Source organism: Eumetopias jubatus, unplaced genomic scaffold, assembly GCF_037043125.1.
Source record: "Eumetopias jubatus isolate StellerSeaLion01/CBP00866 unplaced genomic scaffold, mEumJub1_p1.0 scaffold_13, whole genome shotgun sequence".
In the NCBI taxonomy this organism is placed as follows: Eukaryota; Metazoa; Chordata; class Mammalia; order Carnivora; family Otariidae; genus Eumetopias; species Eumetopias jubatus.
This window is the reverse complement of record NW_028274819.1, coordinates 19,234,649-19,262,644: the sequence shown is the minus strand read 5'-3', so window position 1 is coordinate 19,262,644 and position 27,996 is coordinate 19,234,649. Positions and strand designations below refer to the sequence as shown.

The following is a 27,996-nucleotide window of genomic DNA, read 5'->3' as shown; positions in this document are numbered from 1 at the left end:
GAGCGCGGTGACTGGCGGCGGCACTGGCGGCAGCTGGAGGCGTAATAGTGCGGGTCGCGGGCTTGGAGAACTTTAGAGGCGGCGGTGGCGCCGGCGTCGACGACGACAGCAGGAGCGGGCCCTGGGCTTGTCGCTCACGATGCCGACCGTGGAGGAGCTTTATCGCAACTATGGCATCTTAGCCGATGCTACGGAGCAAGTGGGCCAGGTAAGTCCCCGAGCGGCCTGCAGGGCCCGGTGCTCCGCGGCCTCTCGAAAGCGCTCCCCAGGCCGGGCGGGGGCTGCTGCTTCGTCCTCCCGCGGGCTCCCAGCCGCCCCGGCTGTTTCGTCGGGGTGGGCCCCTCTGGGAGTGTAGACTGCGGCTTCGCCAGGGAGAGCGCAGATCCCGGTCCCAGGCCCCTCTGCCTCGCTTGACCAGCCTTTTCTCACCGTGGTGTTGCTTAACTCAGCCTCGTCAGCCCCCCCGTTAATTCTTACCCCGAGCCTTGCCCTGCAGATTGCTCTTAAGTCTTTCTCCTTTCCGGTGGACCTCAGCCCATCGGAAGATTAAATTGAGAGTTCTCAAGAGGTCAGAAATGTCTTTGTCAAGGCAAAAAATCTGCTTTTAATTTAGGAAGAGTGTTTAGCAGACAGAAGTTTGTGAAAAACAGAAGAGGAGCCCTTTTGCCCGGATTTTAACGAGGGTTTACGATTTCATTTATTCAGTACGTTTTTGAGTGCCTACTATACACCAGGCGCTGTGCCCGGCGCTGAAGGTACAAGATAGAAAGTTACCGTGCTCTCCCCAAAGGTACTTTTAGTGAGGGAGACTAATGATAAATAAGAAAGTTGGGTACCCGCCTCGGAAAGTGTTGTGAAGAAAATATAACGGGACCGTGCAGTGGCAGGGGGGAGGGGGAGAGAGCGGCTTTAAATAGAGTTGTCTGGCAAGAGCTCTCCGCAGTGTTTCCCCAAGACACACAGTTTCAGCAGTGTTGAGTTGACCATACGGGCTTCTTTGTGAGTTTTCAAGTACTGGAGTACATTGAACTTAAGGAGTTGGGGGGGCGTGGGGTGTGTGTGTGTGTTTCTTGGGAAAAGAACCAGGCTCTCCCAGAAGTAATCTTGATCATTGTTGTTAGAAATTCTATTTCGGTGCTTAGAACTTATTGTGATTCTTCTGCTTGTCTATCCCATGGAGTAGGAAGATCCTGTAGTCTACTACTAACATTAGCAAGGCTGTGTGGCACGGCCCCACCCAGCCCCTTTTTCTGGACATGTGTAATTCAGGAAAATTATTTCCCAGCTGAACACCACCACCAGAAATTGTGATGTCAGGACCTTCCTTAAGCTTAACCTAGAATTGTAAATATACCAGTTGAAAGTACCAGATTATTTTCCTTCCAAATATATTTCCATTTCAGTAGGGAATTTTGACATCAATGAGAAATATACTGACAGTCTGTTGTAGATAAATATAGGGTGTGTGTTAGGTCGGTACTGAAGGAGAAATTTTCTGCCCATTAAGACAAGATTGGAAAAACTATGATCAGTCATATTTTGATTTTGTTGTTGGTCCTAGAAAGATTTAGTAGTGAAGATATTCTCATTCGTTGTGACAGATTTGAGGAATATTGTAGCAAATTGTTCTACCTAAAATTGACTTTGTTGCAGATCAGCAGAGGAGATGGGGTAGAAACCAGGAGTGATCCTCAGTTTGTAAATGGTGCTCTCCCAAAGAGGTAGATCAGAAATTTTTTAGGGAAGCATAGAAACTGTGTACATAGTCATGCCCCATACCCCCTCCCTCATTCTTTTCTGGATAGCAAAAAGGTTGACAGCCACATACTTAGAGTCTCTTAGGGCAAATAGAATCCAAACTGGAATTTACATATACATTGTGAATAATTGAGAGTTGCTCACATTTTCCTCTTAATGTCATCTTTAATCTTAAATACCAGGTAAGATTGAGAATTCTCCCTCAAGAGGTCAAAAATGTCTTTCTCAAGGCAAAAAATCTTGCTTTTAATTTGGAAAGAGCGCTTAGGAGACAGAAGTTTGTGAAAAACAGAAGAGGGGCTTTTTCATTCAGGCTTCAGTGAGGGCCCACAGTTTCATTTATTCAGTACATTTTTTGAGTGCCTACCATGTGCCAAACACTGTGCCAGTTGCTAAAATTTTAGCACAATTCCTTAGCATGATGTGAGATTGGTACCTTCATGACACTGTAATGACAGCTGTCAGGAACTATTTGAGACAAAACGACCTGTGCATAATGAAGTGTGATTTTCTCAGCCTCAAACAGTGAATTCTGGGAGGACTGAAGCTGGACTAACCCATATGGCTACCAATTCTGCTCTATTGTGTAATAACTTTTCCCCTTTTAGAGAAAGTCCTAAAACTGCTTACCAAAAAAGATAGTGGGTTTCAGGATACTGCATGTGAATTTTAACTAAAAGCAAGAGCCAACTTAATGAAAGAACACTATTTTTTAAGGAGAAAAAGTGTTTACATTCGTAGTGTAGCAAAGCCTGATTTTCGCTTAACTTACAAGGTTTGCAGTCAAGATCATTGAGTTTCCTGGCAGGTACCTATCTGGACATTTCTGAGACCATATTTGAGTTTTTAGTCTAGAACTTCCTTCTAACGTTTATTTTTATTTTTATCTTTATCCTTTGTCAAAGAGCGGAGTACCACAGTTGCTCATGCTGCTGCCATGAGGGGAGTGCTGTCCTCACTACTGTCAATTCTCCTCTGAGAGTAATGCTCTCTGAATATATTAGGAAAAACACAAGTTCTCTGAGGTTTTCAGCTAATTTTCCTCAAACAGATCAGATCTTTCTCTTGATGAACCTCCTTGACGCTGTGTATTCATTTATAGTACTTGAGATTTATATTTTATTTCACGTGAGGACTTCTCTTCTTCCCTTACCAAATTATAAAGTCTTGAGGTTAAGACTCATTTTTTTGTTCTCTCCTTGCACTGTGCCTTGCCCTTCAGTAGACATTTTTTCTTTAAAGTTGAAGAAATATATTCAAAGAAAGAGCAGGTATAATTATATTAATAATAAAGTTTATAATTATACAGTTAATATGTTATATAATAAATGATATATAAATGTAATTACTGTGTGTACACATATATATATGAATGAAGATGAGAACTTTATACTCTCACATCATATATTTAAACCACGAGTGTCTTTTCTAATAAGCAAACTTCGAGTGATAGATTCTAAGTGAAGCATTATTTAATGCCTCAAAACCCTCCAGTCTGTCTGCTTCCCTCTTGTAGCTCCTGTTTTCCACCTACTATTTGGCTTCCCTTCCCGCCCACTCTGCTTCTGCTACTACTCCTTCCGTTCTCCTTCCTCTGCCCAGTGTTCCATTACCTCCCTAACCCCCTTTCCACTGTGCTCTGCCTAGAGCGCCCAACTCGCCATCATAGAGCAAGCTGTTGTCCATTATCTACATTTGTTTCTAATTTTTCTGAATTTACTTAATTTTTAAATGTAGATATATTTAGTTTTTTATTATGTAGTCAAAAACATTTTAAAGTTTAAAAAAAAAAACACCTGTGAAAGGACTGGGGCAGTTAGGCTGAGTTAAGATCAATATAATGCCAGGTGCCTGGGTGGCTCAGTCGTCAAGCATCTGCCTTCGGCTCAGGTCATGATCCCAGGGTCCTGGGATCGAGCCCTGCATCGGGTTCCCTGTCAGCGGGAAGCCTGCTTCTCCCTCTCCCACTCCCCCTGCTTGTGTTGCCTCTTTTGCTCTCTCTCTCTCTCTCTCTCTGTTAAATAAATAAATAAAATCTTTAAGAAAAAATCAATATAATGTCTGAACTCCAATTTCTCCTTTGTTCTCTTACCCGGGAGTATGTTGGCTCTTCATGGAAGAGTGTAAGCTTGATTGATTTATATTTCATGAAATAGCACTCTTTTTTTGTATGATTAAGCTAAAATCACAGACCAAGTTTATAATCCTTCAAAAATAGGTAAAAGTATGAATATTGTCGATAATGTAATGTTGGATGATGACAGCAACTACACTTTATTGTAGTGAACATTGAGTAATATATAGAATTGTCAAATCCCTGTGTTGGATGTCTGTATGTCAGCTATACTTCACTAAATAAAGTGTTAATTCAGTATTACATACGAACTAGATTATAAATTGAGTGAAGAATAAAGTAATATAGCTTAGCATATCCGTTTTCTTTTTATGTCATACTTGAGAAATGTTTGTTGGAACTATATCATTTCTTCTCTAAAATAAATGTTTAGGGGCACCTGGGTGGTGCAGTTAAGCAGCCGACTCTTGGTTTTGGCTCTGGTTGTGATCTCAGGGTCATGAGATCGAGCCCCGTGTAGGGCTCCATGCTCAGGCAAAGTCTGCTTAAGATTCTTTCTCCCTCTCTCTCTCCCCTTCCCGCTGCTGCCCTCTCTCTCTCTAAAATAAATAAATAAATCTTAATAAATAAAATAATTGTTTATTTCCTAGAAGCTGCATCCTGGTCTCAAACATGGCTTTACCTGGCATGTCACTGATCACTTAAATATATTGGTTGTGTTTTGACAATCACTATCACATTTCTTATTGTAGAAGGTATCTGCTGAATGTGGATCTTATTGTAGCTGACTTTTTACTTGAAAATATTTTAGTGATTTCTTTAGAGTTTGCTTTTTTAATTAGCTATTAAAAGCACACACAAATACATAGTTTCAGAAATGCATTAAAATATTTACAATTAAAACTTATTAGGATCACAGATTTATTTATCTAGCTGAAATATACTGTTGTGTTGGAAGAGAAAAAAATAAGCCGTGCTGTGTAGTATTTGAAATGCTTTATTATGGTTACAGTCTACCTGTCACTAAATCACTGTGATCATTGAAAATATCACATATTTTATTTCCTACTTGGAAAACCAGAAGTAACAACTACTTTAGGGAGAATCTGTAAAAAGTCTTGTCCCTGTGCTACAGTTAGAAGACAAAGAGCTGGCAAAGAAGAGCATTTTATTTTGCGTTATATGAAGGGTAATCAGTGTGAAGTCTGTTAGTAACGTTTATAGAAATTATTTGATAAAACTGATGCCTACAAATGGTAGAAACTTAGATTTCTAGTTTGAATATGTTAAAATGCTTAACTTTTCAAGGGACTTGCTGTGTTTGGGATGCTGTATCTCAGTGTACATGCCTGTATGGAGCCTATATTTAGGACTCAAGTTTTCCCTCTGACAGTCCTAGATCTGGCAAGCTTTCTTTCTCTCTTCCTTTGTTAACAAAGATCTCAGAACTTAAAGAGGCTTGGTATTAGGCACAGATCTTGACTTTAGAGCCTATCAGAACTATGTTCAGGTCTGGATCTGCTACTTGTCTAGCTGTGTAGCTCTGGACAGATTATTTCACTTTCTGAGTCTTGGTTTTCTCATCTAAAAAATACGGATAGTAGTAACACCTAACTCACAGGATTACTGTGAGGCATGTACACAAGGCATTACTCAGTCCCGGTAGGCTTTCAATAAATGTCGCTAATGATTCCTTTTTTACTCTATTCAGATATTTTTTTCTTGACAAGAGAATGAATTGTTTGAAGTAGGGATTCTTCAATTAATTTTAGATAATGTAAGGATTTTCTTCAAAAGGCTTTATAAGTAAAGCTTTGTTTGATTTAAAGGAACTTGGATTTGATACCCTGCAAGAAGTAAGGGTGTCAGAACTGTTTAAAACTTTGATTTTATGAAGTCTATCTGGAAGACATGAGACAAACCACAGGAATGTACAGTGGTAGAGAAGTTAGCCATAATTTTTCAAACCTTTGCATTAAAAAGTGTGTAGTATGCTTTAACTCCTAACGACTGATTTTGTGTCTGCACTTCATGACGAAGCTAACCTAATTCAGGAAATTTTTCTTATTTAGGAGTTGGTGTTATGTTTAAGATATTAAAAGGAGTTGTCAGTCAGTTGGTGGGATTTTAGTTTTTTGGAACTAATTTTTAGAATTTATGTTTTTTAGATAGGTGGCAGTATTTGAAGTTTCAATCCAGTATTTTTGCAGAATATATTAAAACCTGTACCTTTAAAAGATCTAATTTTGACTGTAGCCTTTTTGATCCTAGAACACTTTATTTCTGTTATTAAAATCCTTAATTGAGATCCTACTGTACCCAGGTAACTTCGCATTTTGCTTTATTTTTTTCCACTTAACATAGTATTGTCCATGAAAAGAGTTATTATAAAACTAAAGTTTGGGCAATTCTATAACTCACTGAATTTTTATTGGTTATTTTCCTTTTGATGGCGTGGAAGTATCTAAAGCACATAATCTAAAACAGAGCATTGCCTTGAACACAGTAAGTAAACACTATGCTGTGTGTACATTTGGTATCATTATTATAATGTTTAATGTTTTTCAGTAATTAGAAGTTTTATTCGTATGTCCAAACAGAAGATGTATCTATAATCTCAGGATTTATTACTGTTTGCCAGCTTGATCATTGTCATTTAAGAAAAGGACTGGTTTAGAGGCAAGGTGTAAGGGGGATTGGGAACTTGTTGACCCTTCACATTATGAGTATCTAAGGGAGAGCACTTCTGAATTTTTTTTTTTAAAGGAAACAAATGAGGGGCATCTGGGTGGCTCATTCGGTTAAGCATACAACTTTTGATTTCAGCTCAGGTCATGATTTCAGGGTTATGAGATCAAGCCCTGCCTTGGGCTCTGTGCTGAGCATGGAGTCTGCTGGAGATTCCCTTTCTCCCTCCCCTTTTTCCCTCTCCCTTCCCCCCCACCCTTGTGTGCTGTCTCCCTCTCTCTCTCTCTCTCTCAAAAATAAATAAAAGGAAACAAATGAGTTTTTAATGTATTCTAATAAAAAGTTAAACATGTAACATTAGAATCTAAATCCAAAGTTAACTATCTAGAATGAATTATTGTTTTTGTATCATAAAATAAATGAAACCAAAAAAGCTTCCTAACCTTCCTATTATTGCTTAATTTCAAGATTGTATTCTCTCCGCCTTCATCAAGATGCTAGTTGAAATCAGATAAATATGATTAAGTAGATGTAACACAATTCTTTGAGAATTCTGTGATATGATATTAATTATAATGTTTAACCATGAATATGGTTACAAGGTCAGGTCAGTAATCACTAGTACAAGGAAGCCTTGGTGCATCAACAAACTTATTTCTCCATTTAAAATTCGAGTCATCCTTCTCTCTTTCCCCACTGACAAATAACGCATGGGGGCGGGGAGGGGGCAGAGGAGAAAATGGTAGGACTATAGGTGTCCAATTTAAACAGTAAAACTCCAAAAATAAGCCCTACTTTTTTTTAGCCTATGTAAAACTTTTCTAATTTAAAGCAGACTCAAGTTTGTTTAGCTTCCCATCCTTAAAAATTGTTTCTTTTCTGCCTTATTCTTTCTTTCAGCATAAAGATGCCTATCAAGTGATACTAGATGGTGTGAAAGGTGGTACGAAAGAAAAAAGATTAGCAGCCCAGTTTATTCCGAAATTCTTTAAACATTTTCCAGAATTGGCTGATTCTGCTATCAATGCACAATTAGACCTCTGTGAGGATGAAGATGTATCAGTAAGTTTATGATTGATGCTTTCAACAAGCTTTCATATGTCTCACTTGCCATTTTCATACACTTCCTATGTGCGGCTAATGTAGTTGAAGCACCAGTCATATCCATGCACAATGAAATACTGCAGTGTCGTTTGGCGTGATGCCATACTGAGGCTTAAATCTATGTTTGCGAAAATGTATTCCCTCTTTCACCACCTTTCAACTGTGAAAAATCCATAGAATCACAAAATATTTTGTTTTGCTTATCTGTTATCCACTGGAAAAAATGGGTTGTGGCTCACATTTTTTCATAGATTGTTACACATTGTGCACATGAAATTAGACTAATGTTAGTTTTCAATCAATTTATACTTGCTTAGATATTTAAGTGTTACATCATATAGTTTCAACACCCCTAAATATTATGCATAACAAAAAAATAGTTGGTCTGTGTAATCATTACATGTGACTACTAGAAAAAGAAGAAATAGTTTTTCCTTGAAACAGAATTAACTGTCAGCATTTCTGGCTGCTGATTCAGGTTCCTGAGAACTTTCAAATATCACCTCCTGGCTTTTCAAATGAAATTAGTGAATCGCCAACATTTCATGCACAATTTGCTAGATATTGCATGGAGCACTGGGTGGTTATACGCAAACAATCATGGAACACTACGTCAAAAACTAATGATGTACTGTATGGTGACTAACATAACATAATAAAGGTAAATTAAAAAAAATAAGTCGTATCCATTTTTATTTTAAACTAAATAAGCCAGGACCACAAATTTGGGATTAAGTACACAGAACACATTCACAGATGTTATGTTAAGTAGTTAATACTGGAAATTCTGAAGTAAATATAGTTACTAGGTAGGTCATTGCCACTCTAGCCATAAGGGCTACTGTAGTATATGCCCGAAGGTAGTAAAGACCCAATAGTTACATGTAATCAGTATATAAACTTTGCTTATGATCTCAAATCTGTCTACTCCAGTCAGGTAATTGTATTTAACATTCCTTTCTACCACATATTTATTCTGTGAAGCTTGACTATTAAATTGGAACAAATTATTTCTAAAACTGCTACAAGTCTCATGTTTTATATTTTTGTGACTCGTGTGCCCCTAATTGTGGTTTCTCTGTGGTTTTAGTTTTCCTTAAAGGTTGGGATTGTTGTTTGTGTTGATGATGGTATTTGCTTAATTTTTTGTTTGAAATCGTATTCAGATTCGACGGCAAGCAATTAAAGAGCTGCCTCAGTTTGCCACTGGAGAAAATCTTCCCCGGGTGGCAGATATACTAACTCAACTTCTGCAGACAGGTAAGGAATTTTATTATTACCCTTTATCTAAATATAACTTCTCTTTGAAAAAGTGACTCTGTTTTTAGCTTTTTTTTCTTTATGGCTTGGAGGTACTACTTCTAATCGAAATTAAAATTCTTTTTTTCAATCAGTAGTTTGAAGCTTATTGGATTGTGATTATCTAATTCCTAATGCTGTTTTCCTTTGTTTTTAATTGTTTATAAAGACATAGTGATTCTTTTGGGAATGTTGATGTATCATGACTCCCCCCTGCCCCCCAATTTCCTGTAGTTTTTTAATTGTACCATCTTAACGTAAAAGCTTTCCTGGTATGCCAGATCAGGTTCTTTACCTTTATAGGGAAGGTGTATTTTCTTGGTACCTGAGAAGAATGCTTAATTGTATCTCTGCTTTCAATGTAGTCTATGAGAAACTATGTTGAATTTTAGGTTTGAAAATGAAGCATATGATATTTTTCATTTTATACATTGTACTACTTTTTCTCTCTCCAGATGACTCTGCAGAATTTAACTTAGTGAACAATGCCCTGTTAAGTATATTTAAGATGGATGCAAAAGGTAAGGCCACCTCTTGTTCTGAATTGTGCTTGTTGTGTTAAAAAAGAATTGGGCAGCTTGGCATTATTCATTAAGGATAAAGTCAGATTCACCCTGAGTTCTGTTTCATAAAAGTTCTAAGTGTTCTTTAAAACTGCTTAGCAGGGGCGCCTGGGTGGCTTAAGCATCTGCCTTTGGCTCGGTCATGATCCCAGAGTCCTGGGATCAAGCCCCGCATCAGGCTCCCTGCTCAGCGGGGAGCCTGCTTCTCCCTCTCCCTCTGCCTGCTGCTCCCCCGCTTGTGCGCTCTCTCTCAAATAAATAAATAAAACCTTAAAAAAAAAAAAGTTACTTAGCACAAGATATTTGTGACTCAAAAAACCAGCAGAAGTAATTGCAAAAACAGATCAAACTTTTCCATTGGTAATTTGTTGGAAGACTCCCTTCGCCACATTAAAGAAATTCTCCAAAATACCTGGGTCTTTTTTTATTAATAATTATTAAAAAGGGAAAGTCATACTCAGGTTGTTTCTGAATCCACGAACAAGCATGTGATTACTGTTATGGTTGGGGCTGTAGATATTTCAGACTAATTTAGCCAGAATCAATGATATTCAGGATGCTTATTAACTCACTGGAAAAGAAATAACTGTTAAATAACTGTTAAATGAGTTAAAGGGGAAAACTTCATGAAGATATAGAATTGACTTGCTACACACAACTGTTTTGTTTTGCAGGGACTTTAGGTGGCTTGTTTAGCCAAATACTTCAAGGAGAGGACATTGTTAGAGAACGAGCAATCAAATTCCTTTCTACAAAACTTAAGACTTTACCAGATGAAGTCTTAACAAAGGAAGTAGAGGAACTTATACTAACTGAATCCAAAAAGGTAAGCTTCAGTCATCATTTAACAGGATTTTTTTTTTTTTTAAGATTTTATTTATTTGACAGAGAGAGGGAACACAAGCAGGGGGAGGGGGAGAGGGAGAAGCAGACTTCCCGCAGAGCAGGGAACCCGATGCGGGGCTTGATCCCGGGACCCTGGGATCATGACCTGAGCAAAGACAGACGCTTAATGACTGAGCAACCCAAGCGCCCCTAACAGGATTTCTTTAAAGCAAAAGAACATATTTGAAATTAGCAGTATTTATGGGGCGCCTGGGTGGCTCAGCGGGGAGTCTGCTTCTCCCTCTGCCTCTTCCCGTTTGTGCTTTCTATTCCTCACTCTCTCTCTCTCAAATAAATAAAATCTTAAAAAAAAAAATGAAATTAGCAGTATGTAGCTTACGTATAAAATGATATATTCTGTTAAAATCACCATAGAACGTCAAGCTTTTCTTGTATTTTGCACTTTGGTCATCAGTAATGATGAATCAGCATGTTAATTTAAAGGGATGTGATCACATTTAAATCTTTTGTGGTGTTATCCTCAAAATTTATGCATTCTTCAGTACTCTGTGCAAATCATTTCCTTCAGGAAATTTTACCTAATTTCCACTCCTCTCCCCACTTTTAGGATATTCTCCTGTAGTATTCTGGATCATTTCAAAATGACAAGGAAACACATTGAAATGCCTTTTTTTTTTCATCTTACCCCATATCACTATAAGGAGACCATGCCTGTTTGTGCTCCCTGCACCAGCATAGTTAGAAATGCTAAGATTCGCAAGGTTTGTCACAGCGAACTTTTCACTCATAAAGTGCCAAAGTTTGAAGATCATTGCTTTTATATATATGTTCAGGAAAATTCAAAATTGTCTCTAACACCACCACTCACTTGCTTACTGATGAGATTTCTTCAGTGAGAGCGAAAGGAGCAGCTCTCCAGCTGGGAATATCAACATATTTTACCTGTGCCCCAGCTAATAACCTGGTGGAGTATGTCATGATTGCTTGTTTCTTCGGTCAATGAATAGAAAGGCTTAGACCCACTGATGTGGAGCACTTAAGGTTTGTATGATCTCCTATTTTGTATACAATTGCCATATTAATGTGAATTAATTAACTGCTGTTGCTTTTGTATATTTTTAAAGTTTTATTTTTTTAAGTAATCTCTATACCTAACTTGGGGCTTGAATTTACAACCCCAAGATCAAGAGTCGCATACTCTACTGACTGAGCCAGGCAGGTGCCCTGAGCTGCTCTTAAATATAGGAAACTGAATCTAATTTGGCAGTTGACTATAGAATTCTTCTACTTTTTTTTTTTCTGCTCTTACCACCCCCCCCAACAAAGAGAGCCTTTTTAGACTATTTTTTCTTAGCTGTTCTCCTGTGAAATTTTAATGCCATTGTATCTGTTTATGCACTCTGTGTATCTGTACTTTATACATAAAAAAAGAGTAAATTTTCCAAGAACCAAGTTTTGCTCCCTTGGAGACAATGAGGCACTCCAATGAGAATGCCTGGTGTACTCTAAAGCTAAATTGACTGAAGCCAGAAGTTGTCCTCTCATTGGTATTTCAGAAATATTAATAGCAATCTGACTTTAATAAGGGACAAATTTGTTACACTTTTCAGTATTGCTCTTTCTTTCCCATTCAAGTGATACCAATACTATAATTCTGAATTGTCTTTTTCTAGGTCCTAGAAGATGTGACTGGTGAAGAATTTGTCCTGTTCATGAAGATACTCTCTGGATTAAAAAGCTTACAGACAGTGAGTGGAAGGCAGCAACTTGTAGAACTCGTGGCTGAACAAGCCGACCTGGAGCAAACCTTCAATCCCTCGGATCCCGACTGTGTGGACAGGCTCTTACAGTGCACTCGGCAGGCAGTACCCCTCTTCTCTGTGAGCTCTTTGTTTTACCTAGTTGCTATTTTAATTACTCTATTGAAGCTTATATTTCTATAGATACTCACTTGAGCATTCTCCTCAAACTTCTGCATAAAATAGTAAGACAATAGAGTGAATATTTACTTTATGGAGGCCTTGTGGGGTTGGTGAGAGCCCAAAGCAGCAAGAAATTTCTTTTTAAAGTCTTGCTTAGAGATTTTTTTAAAGTCTAGAGAGTTTTGCATCATACTTTATGGTTTGGCTGAGTTTTTAAACCATTTGGGTTAGTAATTTAGCTTTTTTTTCTTAAATTTTCTAACAGATCGTTGTTCTAGGTAAATATGCTCTTTTTCTATGGCTTTGTGATTCCCCTGGCCATGAGTCTTCCAGGATGTGCATAGAATAGTTTGAAAAACACTGTATAAAGGACTCCTCCCTTTTGAAAAATGTACAAAATTCAACACTAAAATATCCCCAAAAATTTGATGTGAGAATTGAGGAAGAGTTTGAGAATTTATAGATGTCCAAATGCTCCAGATTACTTTGTAACAGAGTGTATATTGTCTACCAAGGTTATTTCTGGGGTGCACTGGGGTATGCACTGTATTGTATTTATAGCCACAGTACTTGATGTTATGCTCAGTATTTATTGAATGACATTCTGCTATTATATTTGAAAGAGTATCCCCCCTTTTTTTTGACAACTCATTGTTCCTCGGATTTTTACAGAAAAATGTGCATTCCACAAGGTTTGTGACTTACTTCTGTGAGCAGGTTCTCCCTAACCTCAGTTCCTTGACTACACCAGTGGAGGGTCTCGATATACAGTTGGAGGTAAGAGAAAAATGTCTGCTTTTAGTACTAAAAAGGCATTCCCATATTTTAACATAAATAACAGAGATTTGATTTCTAAGAGAATAAAGGTATGATGGCTAGCTAGTAATCTGTCCCAGGATTAATCACATAGGAATGCTTTATGAATTTAATGAAGGTTTGCTGCAATGGGAAAGCACTGCCTATAGTATTCATGATTCTCTCTTTGTAGCCTTAATACTTGTAAACAAGGTGTTTAATTCATGACTGTTGCTACCCCTATCCATAATTGAGAGAGCCAGATTTAAACTGGGTTAATACAAAATATCCTTTATCCCTTCTCCAGTATACTTGAGGACTCTGTCCTTGTATCTCTGCTGTAATGTACATATACGTTTTTTTCACAGCACGTGTAACATTTATTTCTCTCTCCACATTTCACTGATTCATCTCTATAGCCCTAGAATCTAGTGCTGAGCCCGATTCTGAAAGGCACGAAATGATTATTGAATTGAGCTGAAATGTGGAAATGTATGTGCCATTTCCCTCTTAGGTTTTTGGGATAGAGAAGAGACCCACTGTATACTGTTGCTGTCATTTGCTTCAGATGTCTTGGGTTTGGCTTATTAGACTGGGCTTGAGTTTGGCTTATTAGACTGGGATTGAGTAAAAGAAAAATGGACCTCAAGAATAGTAGCAGTTACCGATACTTTGAGTTAGTGTCCAGAGACTAAATTTAATAGCAAATGAAGCCTATTCTAAATGTTAGTAAATAATTCTTTGCTGTTAAGAGTTCTTCCTTAGTGTCTCTTCTTAGTACAATATTAAACTGTAGCAGAAAGCAGCCTTAAAAAGTTATTTAGAATCATTCTTACCTTACAGCCCTTTCCCATTCAAAAAAAATAATACTAGTAACAGTGAATTTTGTGTTTTAGGTATTGAAACTATTGGCAGAGATGAGTTCATTTTGTGGTGACATGGAAAAGCTAGAAACAAATTTAAGAAAACTATTTGATAAGTTATTGGTAAGAACTTTTTTCTTTTCTTATGGCATAATCAGTATGTAATAGTGTGATGTAATTTCTAGAGAACCAACTTTTGAAATTCAGATTAGATAGAATAATTCTAAGCAAGTGTTTTTAGTTGTTCAGGCCACATGTTGTCTACTTTTATTTTTTTTTTAAAGATTTTATTTATTTGAGAGAGAGCATGAGAGTGGGGAGGGTCAGAGAGAGAAGCAGACTCCCCACTGAGCAGGGAGCCCAATACGGGACTCGATCCCGGGACTCCAGGATCATGACCTGAGCCGGAGGCAGTAGCTTAACCAACTGAGGCACCCAGGCGCTCCTGTTGTCTACTTTTAAAAGAAAATCTTTGGCATTTTTTCTGTTGTTGACGGTTTGCATAAAAGATAATACAGGATTTTTATAGTAGGTGTTTCTGCTCTTCCTTTATCAAAATATTTTTCACGTTTGCTCCAGGTTGCTGCCCAAGGCCAAGTAGCTATAGCAGCCAGGAAATAAAATCATTTAAGTCATAATTGTGGAAAAAATAGGCCATCTGATAAAATCCTTATCAGCATCACCAAGTGATTTTCTTGTTGGATGTAAGCACTTGTATAACTGACACAGTGAGTGATAAGCATTAGACCTATAGTATGAATTGAGTCATCCAACATCTGGAGCTCTTCCAGACCTGTACAGCTTACTGGAGTGTGACAGCCTTTGGCAGTACTTGGAATGTAAGGGGACTCAAACAATGTGGGAAAATGTTCAGAAAAGATTTTTGGAATTAGCATAATAAAGTGATTAAAAGCATTAGCTTTTGGTGGCAAACCTAGATTGAATCCTGATTCTTCATCTTACTTTTTCACCATAGAAAAATTACCTAAGCTGTCAGAATTTCAGTTCCCTCATTTGTGTAAGTGCCTAGTTAATGTTACTAGCTACTTCACTGTCAGTAATAGTAGCGGTGGTGGTGGTGGCAGCAGGTACAACATAGGTTAATATGGAGGGGTTGACGGGCTAGGTCATTGATCCGGTAGGTAAAAGGAATATCTTACCTAAATTTCTGATTTTGGTAGTTTTTAATGCTTCATGCCTTAAAAGCATGCCCTGCAGTTACTTCACTGTGTGTTTATAATTAGAGCATTTACAGCAGATTGCAAATACCTCTATATTTTCATCTCTTAGGAGTACATGCCTCTCCCTCCAGAAGAAGCAGAAAATGGGGAGAATGCTGGTAATGAAGAACCCAAGCTGCAGTTCAGCTATGTGGAATGTTTGTTGTACAGCTTTCACCAGTTGGGCCGAAAACTTCCAGATTTCTTAACGGCCAAACTGAATGCAGAAAAACTGAAAGATTTTAAAATTAGGTGATGTATGATTGAAGTGGCCCAATCCTTGGCAAAGATGATGGCTATCTTGATACTCCCTTGGTTTTCTTTTCCTTTTACAAGAGCTGTCTCCCCACCCTTCCTTACCTGGTGGGACAAAATAGAAGATCCATAAAACAAGAATGTATATAAACCTGTGGTGCAACAAATCTATGTGGGGGAGAGAACTTTTTCAAAAACAGACTCAGTCTCCTCACTTGCTTTATGATCTTGAGCAGGTTCCCAACCTCTCTAACCCCCTGATTTTCCTCAGCAGTTCATTAAATGATAACAGCACCGGCCTCATAGAGTTTGAGAATCAGACAGTGAATAGAAAGCTTTGAGCACAGTGCCTGGTACATAGTGGGTACTTTGTAAATTGGAGCTGCCATTGTTAATGTCTTAGCGTGTTCTAAGGGAGCAGCACTGGAGAAATAAGTCGTTTCATGAACACACTTTGTTCATTTTATTAACAACTTCACATCTTAAATTTTGAAATGCTTGGCCACTGTACATCTGTTACTGTCCTCTGTTCTTTGGTAAGGCAGTGGTTTAATACTTGGTGAAACATTTGGTCAGAAGCAACAAGTTAAGAAATTCCTGCAAAAATTAAAAAATGATGCCAGGTTATTAAGCAGAGTTCTAGAAGTCAGCAAGATGGGGCTGTATACTGCCTTTTTTCACATATTATCTGGGAACAAACTTGAAAAGGGTATTTCTTCGAACCCTTTGAAATTTATGAGAGTTTGTAATAAATTCTCAGATTAGCAATTATGTTTTATTTTTAACTAGACCTTGGGGATCAAACACTGTGTGCAGATAAATACATAGAGGGTAAGTGATTTGTCTAAAGTCACTTGACCTTCAGTTGGCCAGTGAAAGAGCAGAACCCAGGCCATCTGATTCTAATCCATGGCTCCTGAATGGGTCACTCTGACCACGACTTACAGGTTAACATAACAAACACGGTGTTACAAATCTTTCCCTTGCCAGGTTGAGTATGGATTTATTCCCATTTTTGGTAAAGGAAAACTTTTTATTTCACTTATTTATGTATCTCTTAGGATCATATATTGATAATAAAAAAATTTCTTCAAAAAAATTGTTAAGAACATTTAGCTATAATAGAAGATTCTCTGAGCTTAAAAACAAAGTTGAAGTAGTGATTTGCTAACTAACCAATACTTTTTTATTTAGGTTGCAATACTTTGCACGGGGACTGCAGGTTTATATCCGACAACTTCGCTTGGCCCTGCAGGGTAAAACAGGCGAGGCCTTAAAAACAGAAGAGGTAAGAATACTGGGTCACATCTTGTAAGGAAATTTTTTATAATAGCCAGCATGTAGTACAAATTCAGGCTCAATTCATATGTTGAAATGTAACATTTGACTTCATTTGAACTGGTAATATAAGTCTGTGTTGAAGATACAATATGATGTTAGAAGATTGTCTGCCTAGTTATTTGCTAAGTTACATTTTTATCCTTGTTGAAATATTTTGAATATTTCCAAGTTTGTGAACAGTGTTCCCAAATTTAGATACATACCAGTCTTTCATTAGGGTCTCATTAGCACATTTTGTTCAAATATTTGATTGACATTTGTGATACTTTAATTTTTACCTTTTGGAAAACCAAACATCAATTTACATTGAAAAAAGATTAAATTGCTTTAAAAAAGCAATTTAAAAAAAAAGATAAATTCTAAACCAAACTATATGTGTGTTTGTGTTGGGATTTTTGGATTTCTCTGATCTCACCTATTTTAATCAATCTTCATCCCAATTGTAATGAAATATTTTAAGTTTTCATTATGTCTTCCTGTAATTTAAGCTGATGACTTTTAAAACAACTCCTATGTACATATGACCTGTCTCTCACTCATTTTTTTCAGATAAATGGTAAATAACAGTTTAATGTTCTAACCTGTCAAGGGAACATAAAGATTATTTGCTTTCTTTGCCATCTCTACACTGGTTTAGAGTCAAGAAGTGGGAGTAAGCAGAAATGATTCTGAAAGAGAAGTGTAATCACTCCAGTTCTATATGGGAATGGGATATGCATCACAAAAGTTTATTGGCACTTTAATTTTGTTTTCCTTTTGCAGAACAAGATTAAAGTTGTTGCACTGAAAATAACAAATAATATTAATGTTTTAATCAAGGTAAGTGTTCCTTTCTTACCCAGTCCTTCCAGCTAGCTAGAAAGTTTGTGCAAGAGGTTATCCATGTGTTTTTAGGTCTGTGATGATACTGTTAAAGGGTAGATACCATTGTATTCCAGACTTTCAGCCTTTTAAGGCTTTATCCTTTTTACGATACCAAGTGCCATTTCTGTAGCTATCATAAAGTCATACATTGTATTATTTATTTAAACATTACTGCAGAAAATACTGCAAACAAAGGGAGGCATGCAGATTTTCTCTGACCCAAAAGCATTGGAACAAATACATTTAGACTCAGAAATTTCACTGACTTAAGTTCGGGTGGTCTGTTGGGTCCTTTCAAATGGCCAGTAAAACCCTGCTTTGCTTACATTAAAGATGGACAAGCCTGTGTGGCCCATGAAATGTTTCCCTGTGGTCTTTTCTGTTAACTTGTCTATGTAATAAATTGGGAGCTTTCTGTACTGTAGACTAAGATGTACCGTACCATTAAACCATAAATACCCTTCAGTTCTCTTTATCCTCCCCAAGTATCCATTAATCTAAACAAAAGACAATCTGAGGGGGAAAAAAGAAGAATCACAACAAAGTAACCATCATCTGTTCCTATAAGTTAACAGTATTGTAGCCAGGTGGAAAAAGCACTGATGTTTGTAACACCTAGAGCACAAAGCCTGACAGTAACAAAATTAGGACTAGTGGTATACCCTAACACTAATCTGGTAAAAATCCCATGGAATAATTACTTTTTATCAGAAAAGAGGGAAACTTTTCAGAGAAAGCAACAGTGAGACATTAAGGAATGAGTATCATGGAAAGAGAAGAGGTACAAATACTCCCATCTCCTAAGAAAATTTTTATAATTTTACTTTTTTTTTTTTTTTTTAATTTAAATTCAAGTTAGTTAAAGTAAGTGTAGTATTGGTTTCAGGAGTAGAATTTAGTGACTCATCACTTACGTATAACACCCAGTACTCATGCCAACAAGTGCCTTAATACCCATCACCCATTTAGCCCATCCCCCCACCCACCTCCCCTCCAGCAACCCTCTGTTGTCTTAACTATAGAGTCTCTTACGGTTTGCCACCCTATTTTTATCTTATTTTATTTTTCTTTCCCTTCCCCTCTGTTCATCTGTTTTGCTTCTTAAATTCCACATGTGAGTGAAATCATGCTATTTCTTTCTCTGACTGACCTATTTCACTTAGCATAATACACTTCTGTTCCATCCACATTGTTGCAAATGGAAGATTTCATTCTTTTTGATGGCTGAGTAATATTCTTACACACACACACACCCCCCACATCTTCTTTATCCATTCATCAGTCGATGGACATTTGGGCTCTTTGCATAATTTTAGCCACCACTCATTTCAAAACCTTAAAAATAATAATTTCAGACTGAATTCATATATCAAAATGTGAGATTTTTTTGAGAATATACACGTCATTGTATCAGTTTAAAGTACAGAATATGATTAACATACATATATATATACCACAAATAGATAGAGCCAACATCCATTTTCTCATATAAAGTAAAATCCCTTTAATAACATCATATGTTAAATCAGTCCAGTTAGAAACCTCAAGCATTTTTGATCCAAAGGACTTTATCACTAATTCCCTGCATTTATCTGGCACAGTAGACTTAAGTTTCATATAGTAGGTGATTTTATTAGTATATTTTAACTGTGGAAAGAACACAGTTTAATCAAATTTTACCTACATATAAAAATCAGAGTGGAATGCCTTAGTGGCTCAGTCGGTTGGGTGTCCAACTCTTGGTTTCAGCTCAGGTCATGATCTCACAGTCACAGGATTGAGCCTCGTTTTCAGCTCTGCTCAGCATGGAGTCTGCTTCAGATACTCTCACCCCATCCCTCCCACTCACTTTCTCTCTCAAATAGATACATAAAATCTTCTAAAAAATCAAAGTTAAAGCTGATAAGAAAGGTAAAATACTAAGAATAAATATATTTAGAAATCCATCCAAGTTTTGAGGATATCTTGAGGTTAGATTATTTCAGTTCTAGATTACTTTAACTTTTAAATTCAGCAAACATTTGCATTACCACATACTAATATTTTGGTATTTAAATCTGGTGGGTTTTTCCCTTATTGGTAATTTATAGATATTTGAGAAGAAGAAAAATATTAGCCAGGGCTTTAGTTTTCTAATTTTGTTCTAATTTTGAACCACTTAAAAGTCTGCAAAAGCAAATGTAGTTTGCACCATTCTTTTTCCCTTAAAGCACCTTGGTGACTGCAGCTGTGCAAAAGAAATACTTAAGACATCGTTTAATACAGTTGATATATTTTATCCTGGAATTCTAAATGATCGTTTAGAAAAAATTTAGCTAGGGATGCCTGGGTGGCTCAGTCGGTTAAGCATCTGCCTTTGGCTCAGGTCATGATCCCAGTGTCCTGGGATTGAGCCCCATGTCAGGCTTCTGCTCAGCGAGCAGGGGTCTGCTTCTGCCTCTCCCTCTGCCCCCCACCTCGTGCTGAAGCTTGCACTCTCTCTCAAATAAATAAAGAAAAAGAAAAAAAACTTAGCTACAGTTTTGAAGTGATGTATACAAAATGACATTAATGAAGTTTAATAGGTATAATTTGTAAAAAAAAAAAAATCATGTTTTTCTCTTGCAACTTTTTTTTTTTAGGTGAACAAGAATAGATTAGAGCTTATTCTCTCCTAAACTTTAAGATGTCTCCATGTTTGTTACCCTCATCACCATTCTCTGTACCACCAGATATATTAGAAATCTTGTCTTCATTTTGTCTTTTTAGGATCTTTTCCACATTCCTCCTTCTTATAAAAGCACAGTAACATTATCCTGGAAACCTGTACAGAAGGTTGAAATTGGGTAAGATATATTTAAAAGAGATTTAAGGGTTCTGATATTTAAGATTTATAAATATGAAAATTTGAATTCAGATATTTATTATACAAAATGGTACCTTACCAGTTAAATAATCGTAATAAGATGTTAAAATATGTAAATAAAATAAGCATGACTTAAAATATAAAGTCTAATTGCAGTGTTTATCAAATAAACGGGTGGAATACAACCCTGGAATTTTCAGGCTTGTCTGTACTTCTGCAGCATAACTAGACTTTTGATGAATTTTACAACTTAGTCACTTGCCCTTACATAAGATTTTGTAGCCACATATTCCAGAGTATTTTCAAGCCTTGTAAATGCCCTCTGGCACTGTCTGCATAACTAAGGCACAGTTAATTTGATGACCTCAGAACATTATTTCCTTTTTTCTGATGTGACTATCATCTTTAGGATGTCTTTTGTAAGTGATATGCTAAATTACAAGTGTTTTAACGTCCTCTGGTAATAGAATTTTTTTATTGCCATTCTTCTTACCATTATAGGCAAAAGAGAGCCAATGAAGATACAACTTCCGGTTCACCACCCAAGAAATCTCCAGCAGGACCAAAAAGGGATGCCAGGCAGATATATAATCCTCCTAGTGGGAAATATAGCAGCAATTTGAGCAACTTTAATTATGGTGAGCGTTTCCGTTTGGGTACAAGCAATATGAGAAATTAGGCAGAAATTGTGTTGTACTTTAATTTAATTATTATATATATTTACATATACAATACCTCTTTCCACTGACTTCTGAGTTAGCTTGGGAAACTAGAGCTCTTAGGGAAACAAGTTACCCCTTTCCTTTCTGACCCTCTCTTGTGGGCTCACTGAATTGAGCATGCAATACTTAGAAAAGAACTTAGAAAAGAAAAATATGTCTCTTGTATTCAGAGGAAGTAACAAAACAAAGTTGGCATGAACCATCCATTCTTGGTTTTCCCTGTTGTAACGTCAAGGGAAGACATTGTGTGCATTCTCCCTCAGGAATAGTTATAGCTTCTGGCAGATGTGATGATATTAATGATCTGGGACCTTATCTGCCTCCTGCTTGTCTTCCATCTTCTTAACTATTTCAAAAGGAGAAGTCCTAGAAGTGCAGTCAGATGTTAAAAGTATCATCTGGCAAGGAAGATGTGTCCATTGCAGTCTCTCTCCACTGCCCAGAGTGCAGTCTCCCTCCCAGCGTTAGCCACTGGTGCCAGGAGAGCTTCCCACTAGTCCATTCTCTCCCAGTGCTGGTGAAGAAGCAAAGTTTGTTTCATTTGACTGAGAGCGTGATGGATCCTTTCAAAGAAGAATGGATGAAATATCACCGAGTCAGCTCTTTAACCTTGCTTAAGACAAAGCTTAATAATACAACCAAATATGCTTATGACTGGTCTAATTTACCAGAGTTAATGCTGCAGTAATTATTCTTAAAACACAATCTGAAACATACACTGTCTATAATCATTTGCAAGGTGAGATAACCGTGACATTAAAATCTTCCTACAATAGCTAAATAAAAAGCAAACATCATAGAAAGGCAGTTTTTAGATTGTGAAATGACCCTTCTACTCCAGTCAGACTTGGAGGCAAATTAGAGTAGGAAAGATCACTGAACTTTTTTACTTATTATGTAAATGTGCATTTCTTAGCCTCTTTTCTTACTTGAAAAATAGGGATAACACAGAGCTCTTAAAAACTTCAAATAAGAGGGGGAAAAAAAACAGTATTTGTGAAAACATTTTATAAATGGAAAGGATCCTGCTATTTCATTGCAAAAAAGATTGTCTTCAGTCACTTGTATGAGTTAATGTGTCTATGAGAATTATTCTTAAAATCCAACTATTATCTCAGATCCTATATTTGACTTAAAGTAATTGAGAGCAATGGCAATACATAGAGAATTGTATTCCTTGTCACTTGGGCAAGTGAGTTACTCTTAGTTTCCATGAGGATTCTGCCCTAAGAAACTCATTGGCTGCCTGATGGTGAGAATCAGATGACATAATGCATGTGGAAAAGAGATGTGAAAAATACAAAGCCTTGGATTGTGATTGTTTTTCACTGTTAGTAGAAAAAAATCTGAGCCCCTTATAACTATAGTTGTTCATAGTCCTCAAAGTAGCAAGGGCAGAACAAGCTTTCCTGTTAATTGTTTTTTGTGTCTGATATTACAGCACTTTAATATTCCTAAAGGGGTCAACCTTGTCATTTGGGTGCTGGTCATAAACAGAATTACAAAGCAAACTAAACTCTGACTCTTTTTATTGGAAAGTAGCAGCAAAATTTCTGCTAGCATTTTACATTTCGGAGTTGAATGTTAACAGGTTATAGGTATTCTCACAGTAGGAATTTTAAGAGTTTTTTTAGCTTTCTTTTACCCATCCAAATGAAAACAGTTCTTGGTACTACAGATGAGATTTGGAAGACCTATCTACGTAAAGTTTTTTTTCCACCTTTTTTATGTCCTTTTCTTAGGGAACTGATATTGTGTCCAGAAGAAAGAAGCACGTTGCCTTTTTTTTCTGGGATGTCAGTGTTGCCTCAAAGTTGGAGAGGAGAACATGTTTTGTGTTCTTAATGTCACTTAGTACATAGATTTTCTTAACCACATTTGCTAAAATCATTGTAATTCCACTTTTCTGTGTCTGTCAAACTCACGTTTTGTTTTATCTTTCTGAACACTGGTTGGATTTTTTTTTTTTTATTGTAAAGTCGTATGCTGAGGGGTTAGGAAATTGACTCTTTTTGGTTATTAGAGAATCAGGTAGTATTGATATACTGTCTTATTACAGTCAAAGAAATAGACTGTGCCAGTGTCATAGGCCTGAATTTATTCATCATAGAAGAGGAACCAGAGTTTGTGATTGTTCTTTGAGTTCAGGCAGGCTTACGTAGACTTTTTTTCCTTATTCAAGTATCACTTTAGTAACCAGGGTCTCTTATTTGCTTTATAAATATGAACTCAGTTCAAATTCCTGGTGCATTTTCAATCAAAGTATTTACAAACATCTACTCATTTTTAGTTTTCCCTCCTGTATACAGAGTTGCCCAGTAACCCAGAAGTACTAAACATGCTATATGTTGTGACTTGTGTCCTTCATCTTTTACCTTTCTAGAATGTAAAAATAACTTAAAGTATAATTTTAACTGGGAGCAGGGGTTTTTCAAGTTAGTAATGTAAGCTTGAAACCACTGAAAAGATCCTGAAAGTGCAGAATGGTCCCTCAGGTTGGAGCCCTTCAAAAAAAGAAAATTTGGAGACTCCCTGAACTGTAGGAATGGCTGCATCCATTGCAGATCAAAAAGAAATAGCCAGTAGGGGCGCCTGGGTGGTTTAGTCAGTTAAGCATCTGCCTTTGGCTCAGGTCATAATCCCAGGGTCCTGGGATCGAGCCCCGCATCAGGCTCCTGCTCAGTGGGAAAACTGCTTCTCCCTCTTCCCCTGCTTGTGTTCCCTCTCTCACTGTCTGTCTCTGTCAAATAAATAAATAAAATCTTTAAAAAAAAAAAAGCCAGTATAGAAAAGATAACCATATCAAATAATATCTTCGTACAGTGTATATAATATACTTATTAGATATAGCTGAACAATTGATGGGCGCCTGGGTGGCTCAGTTAAGCATCTGCCTTCAGCCCAGGTTATGATCCCAGGGTCGGGCTCCCTGCTCAGCGGAGGAACCTGCTTCTCCCTCTGCCTCTACCCTTCCCCTCCCTTGTGCGCTCTCTCTCTCTCTGTCTCTCTCTCAAATGAATAAATAAAATCTTAAGGAAAAAAAAACAATTGAAAGGGTGTATTTTAGTAGTCAGGTAGCTTATAGGTAATAATGATATCTATGAAGATGTTAATTTGTTAAGTGTGTTGTTAAATTAACCGAAAAATGAAGGTTTTATAATGAGTACGGTAGGGGGAAAATGTGCTGACATCTGCATAGATGAGGCCAAGTCTTAAACAGTCAAAAATGCAAGAGTTACAGCCTACATAAGGGTTGCTACACTCCCTGATGCAGTTACTCCGTCAGTTACTGGGAGCATCCTACCCTCAGACCACCTCTGATTTTCTGAATATGTTCAAGGGGGAATAAACATGGTGGTGTCATTTAAATGGCTTTCAAACAGATCAACTTAGAAAAATGTGCCATGACATGAAAGATGACTTTGAATCAGATCCCATTCTATTAGATAAATATTGGCTAAGTTGGGGAAAGGTCGAGTTAGTTTTCTAACTCATGGTTGCTGGAGGGGGGGGAAAAAAAAACAAAACATTACCCAAATTATATTTCTAGCCATAATGGCAAAAAAATGATTGCAATATGGACTTAATAGGAATTTTTCAAGCATTCAACATTATGGATCCAAAACAGCAATGCCAGGTGGTTTTTATTGCTCCTAACAAGATTGCTGCAATGAGGAAGTTTGAAAGTTCAATGAAGAGATTTGATCTCTGGAATTAGAAGTTTGAGACTCTTAACTTATTTATGTATGATGAAAAGTCCAACCTGGCTGATAACTTCAATCAATTTTCTTCACTGGAAAGACTCCTTAAAGGAATAGTTCTCTGGAGCTATAAAAAGAGAGTAACCAGTGAATGAATCAAAGACTCGTTCTACTGTATGACACAAGTGACTTGATTTTTCAGCAAAAGATATACTTAATTTGCATCAGTATGCCACATAATCACCTTTTTGGCAGTACTCTGAGCAGCTCACGTAGCTGATAAAGCAGTGAGAAAAGCTGTTGGCATTTATACCTGCATTTTTGTGAGTCCAGGTGCCTGAAATACTGTGACCAAAACAGATTGCCCATTCATTGCATTTGAAAGGTATGCTTTTCAGTCTAGCTTAATTTTTCAAAACTGATCATTGATAATTTAAGGTATTTTGCATTCATGGCACTAGCTTTTGAAGACCAGTGGCTTGTTAATTCCATATCAAGTATAGAAATTTTGTAGTTTAATTATCTTTAGTAGTGATAGGCATCAAAACAAAGAATGAAGAAATGTAGTTATAACATTGTCACCTTGAAATATCTTGTTAGTGGGATACATTTAATTGAGTACCTACTCTGAATATGTGCTTTAGTATATATGTTGCCCTGGTTTTACGTACAATTGAATTTATAGACTAGCAGAATACCAGTGCTGCTTTTATAGAGCCTACTGCTATACACTCAAAGCTACGGGCTACATTTCTTCTGTGTTTGCTGTACCATGAAGTCCTGAGCAAGACCTAAACCCTTGTTCGCTTTTTCGTAGAGCAGAGAGGAGCCTTCAGGGGAAGTAGAGGTGGCCGAGGTTGGGGAGCACGAGGAAATCGTAGTCGGGGAAGACTCTACTGAATAAGACATCACATTCTTCAGCATTGTCATGAGCTTAATATACTTAAATTCTACTACTCATTGGATTGCCGGGGATGTCCCTTTAAAAGGACTGCTGCCTTCAGCTAAAAACTTAATGTTCTTTATACCTTTGTATGTATGATCTACTTTTGTAACAGACCATGGTTGTGTCCAAGGTAAAAACCACAGTGATATTTTTGGATGCTTTGTCCACAATCTTGACTTGTTTTTGCAGTATCATCATTATTCAGACTTCATATTGTGAATCTTTTTCTTTTAAACATCTTGGTAATTTGTTATTGAAATCTATTCAAGTCTAAAATGTAATGAAATTCAGTCTGTTTCTGATAACTGGTAAAGATGATCAGTTGAAAGGTTACTGATTTCCTCTACTCTCTTTTTTTCTTCCCCAACATATGGAGAAGAGTCATGGTCAATCTTAACATTTTATTTTCATTGTTAATTTTAATAAAGCTGCTAGGCATTTCCTACCTAGTGTTATAAAAGCAAAATACTTATCAGCTTTCTTAAAATGTAGAAATGACATTACATTTTTAGGAGTAAGTAAGTTGCTTTGCACTGCTTACTTAACTCTTCTCCATATGTTGTGATATAAACTTTTGACTATGGGATCTTACTATTTGAATAGAAATGTGTATGTATAATATACATGCATACATAAGCATATATGTGTGTATATATACATGCATGCTGTGAAACTTGACTACACAACATAAATCATTTTTTTAAAATTCCTGGAACGGGTAGTCTTTGACACGGTGATGATCCTTTTTGAGGCTGAATCCATTATTAACTTGTTACCTAGGTTTTCCTCCCAGTAGTGAGGAATTTTGAGTCAGTTGCACTTACATGATTATTGTTATTTAAAACTAAAAATAAACAAAGGCTGCATTTTCAAAGATAAATTTGGAGATCCCTGCTGGAGAAATACAGCCAAAATATTGAATCTGATGTACATATAGGTTTCTACAGGATGAGATAGAATAATTTAGAATTTGGGGATTTAATAACCAGGGCAACCCAGGAAAAGTGACTTGAAAACATGGTGTACCAATAAGCAAGGGATGCTCTCTCGGTTTGCTTTTGCCACTTTCAAGATTTTAACTTCTCAGGTTATTAATCAAAATTATTGTATAAGTTAGCTAATAGATTCTTTAGGTTAAAACAACAGACGGGGGGTTTGTGGAGTGATTAATGTCATGGGCATTTTTAGTAGCATAGGCCCTTTGCTCTGCATTTGAATGTTTCATATATTTTTGTTCCACAGTTAATCTTCCCTCCCCAAGTTTGCTATTCAAATTCAATGCCTGAATGACATTTTCTAGTAGTTTGACATATTTTTTGAGGAATAGTTTGTGATTCTAATGCAGGTGTCTTCATTACTGTTACCTCTACATTGGGGAAAAAGCAAAACCCCTTTGTTAGAATTACTGCACATGTTTATGGGAAAAATATTTTTTAAAGACTAGAATGATACAAGTGAGCAAAAGAAGTTGGTCAGCTTGACTATGGAGTGGTGGCAATAATCTCTTAAACATTCCAAAAGACTATGAGCTGAACCTAAAGCTCCCTTGGAATCTGAACAGACATAGGAACATAGAATTGCCATTTGAAAACTGTGACCAGATAGTCTGGACCTCAGAGGCATCAGCCGGTGGCCTAAAGCCATTTCAAGTACAGAAACTGTATTGGGACTACAGTTATATAAATTTGAACATTAAGTCTAACTTTTTCCTCTTTTTCTTTTTTAAAGCATATTTGTAAACTCAAAGCTGAGCAGAAGTGACTTTACTTTCTCAAGTTTGATACTGAGTTGACTGTGTTCCTTCCTTTACCACCTCATTGTTCCTCTTACCTTTCCAAAGGCAATAGTGCACAACTTAGGTTATTTTTGCTTCAAAAATTTGAAAGAAAAACTTCATGCCATGAATTTTTTTTCTTTTGCAAGACACCTGTTATCACCTTGTTCAAATGTAAATGTTCCCTTATGCTTTTGAAATAAATTTCCTTTTGTAATTTTGTTTTGTGTCTTGATGTGTTATGATTATGATAACTTAAGATTCCTGGATATCCATTAAACATTATTGATTGTTTCTGTTGTGCCAAACTGTTTTAGACCATGAAAATATAAAGATGGACAAGTTATGGCTCTCCTGCCTTCAAGGAGTTCAGTCTTGCAAGTTACCTTTAATTTTCATTTTTGGAGATTTATTTT

General features: G+C 36.8%; 1 protein-coding gene across 2 annotated transcripts; it reads left to right on the top strand.

Annotated features, from left to right (window-relative positions):
* On the top strand, positions 1-27,802 carry API5 (apoptosis inhibitor 5). Of its 2 annotated transcripts, none has more exons than XM_028111240.2 (14): positions 1-208; positions 7,421-7,582; positions 8,791-8,884; positions 9,379-9,444; positions 10,161-10,312; positions 12,006-12,212; positions 12,927-13,031; positions 13,946-14,035; positions 15,203-15,384; positions 16,582-16,675; positions 17,491-17,547; positions 20,341-20,417; positions 20,939-21,075; positions 25,683-27,802. In XM_028111240.2, exons 1-14 carry the CDS (start codon positions 140-142, stop codon positions 25,703-25,705), a joined length of 1,515 nt encoding a protein of 504 aa, XP_027967041.1. In that variant the 5' UTR covers positions 1-139; the 3' UTR covers positions 25,706-27,802. The 2 variants fall into 2 exon arrangements, with proteins under 2 accessions (XP_027967041.1, XP_027967040.1); XM_028111239.2 differs by having other exon boundaries at positions 25,678-27,802.
* The last annotated feature ends 194 nt before the right edge of the window (positions 27,803-27,996 follow it).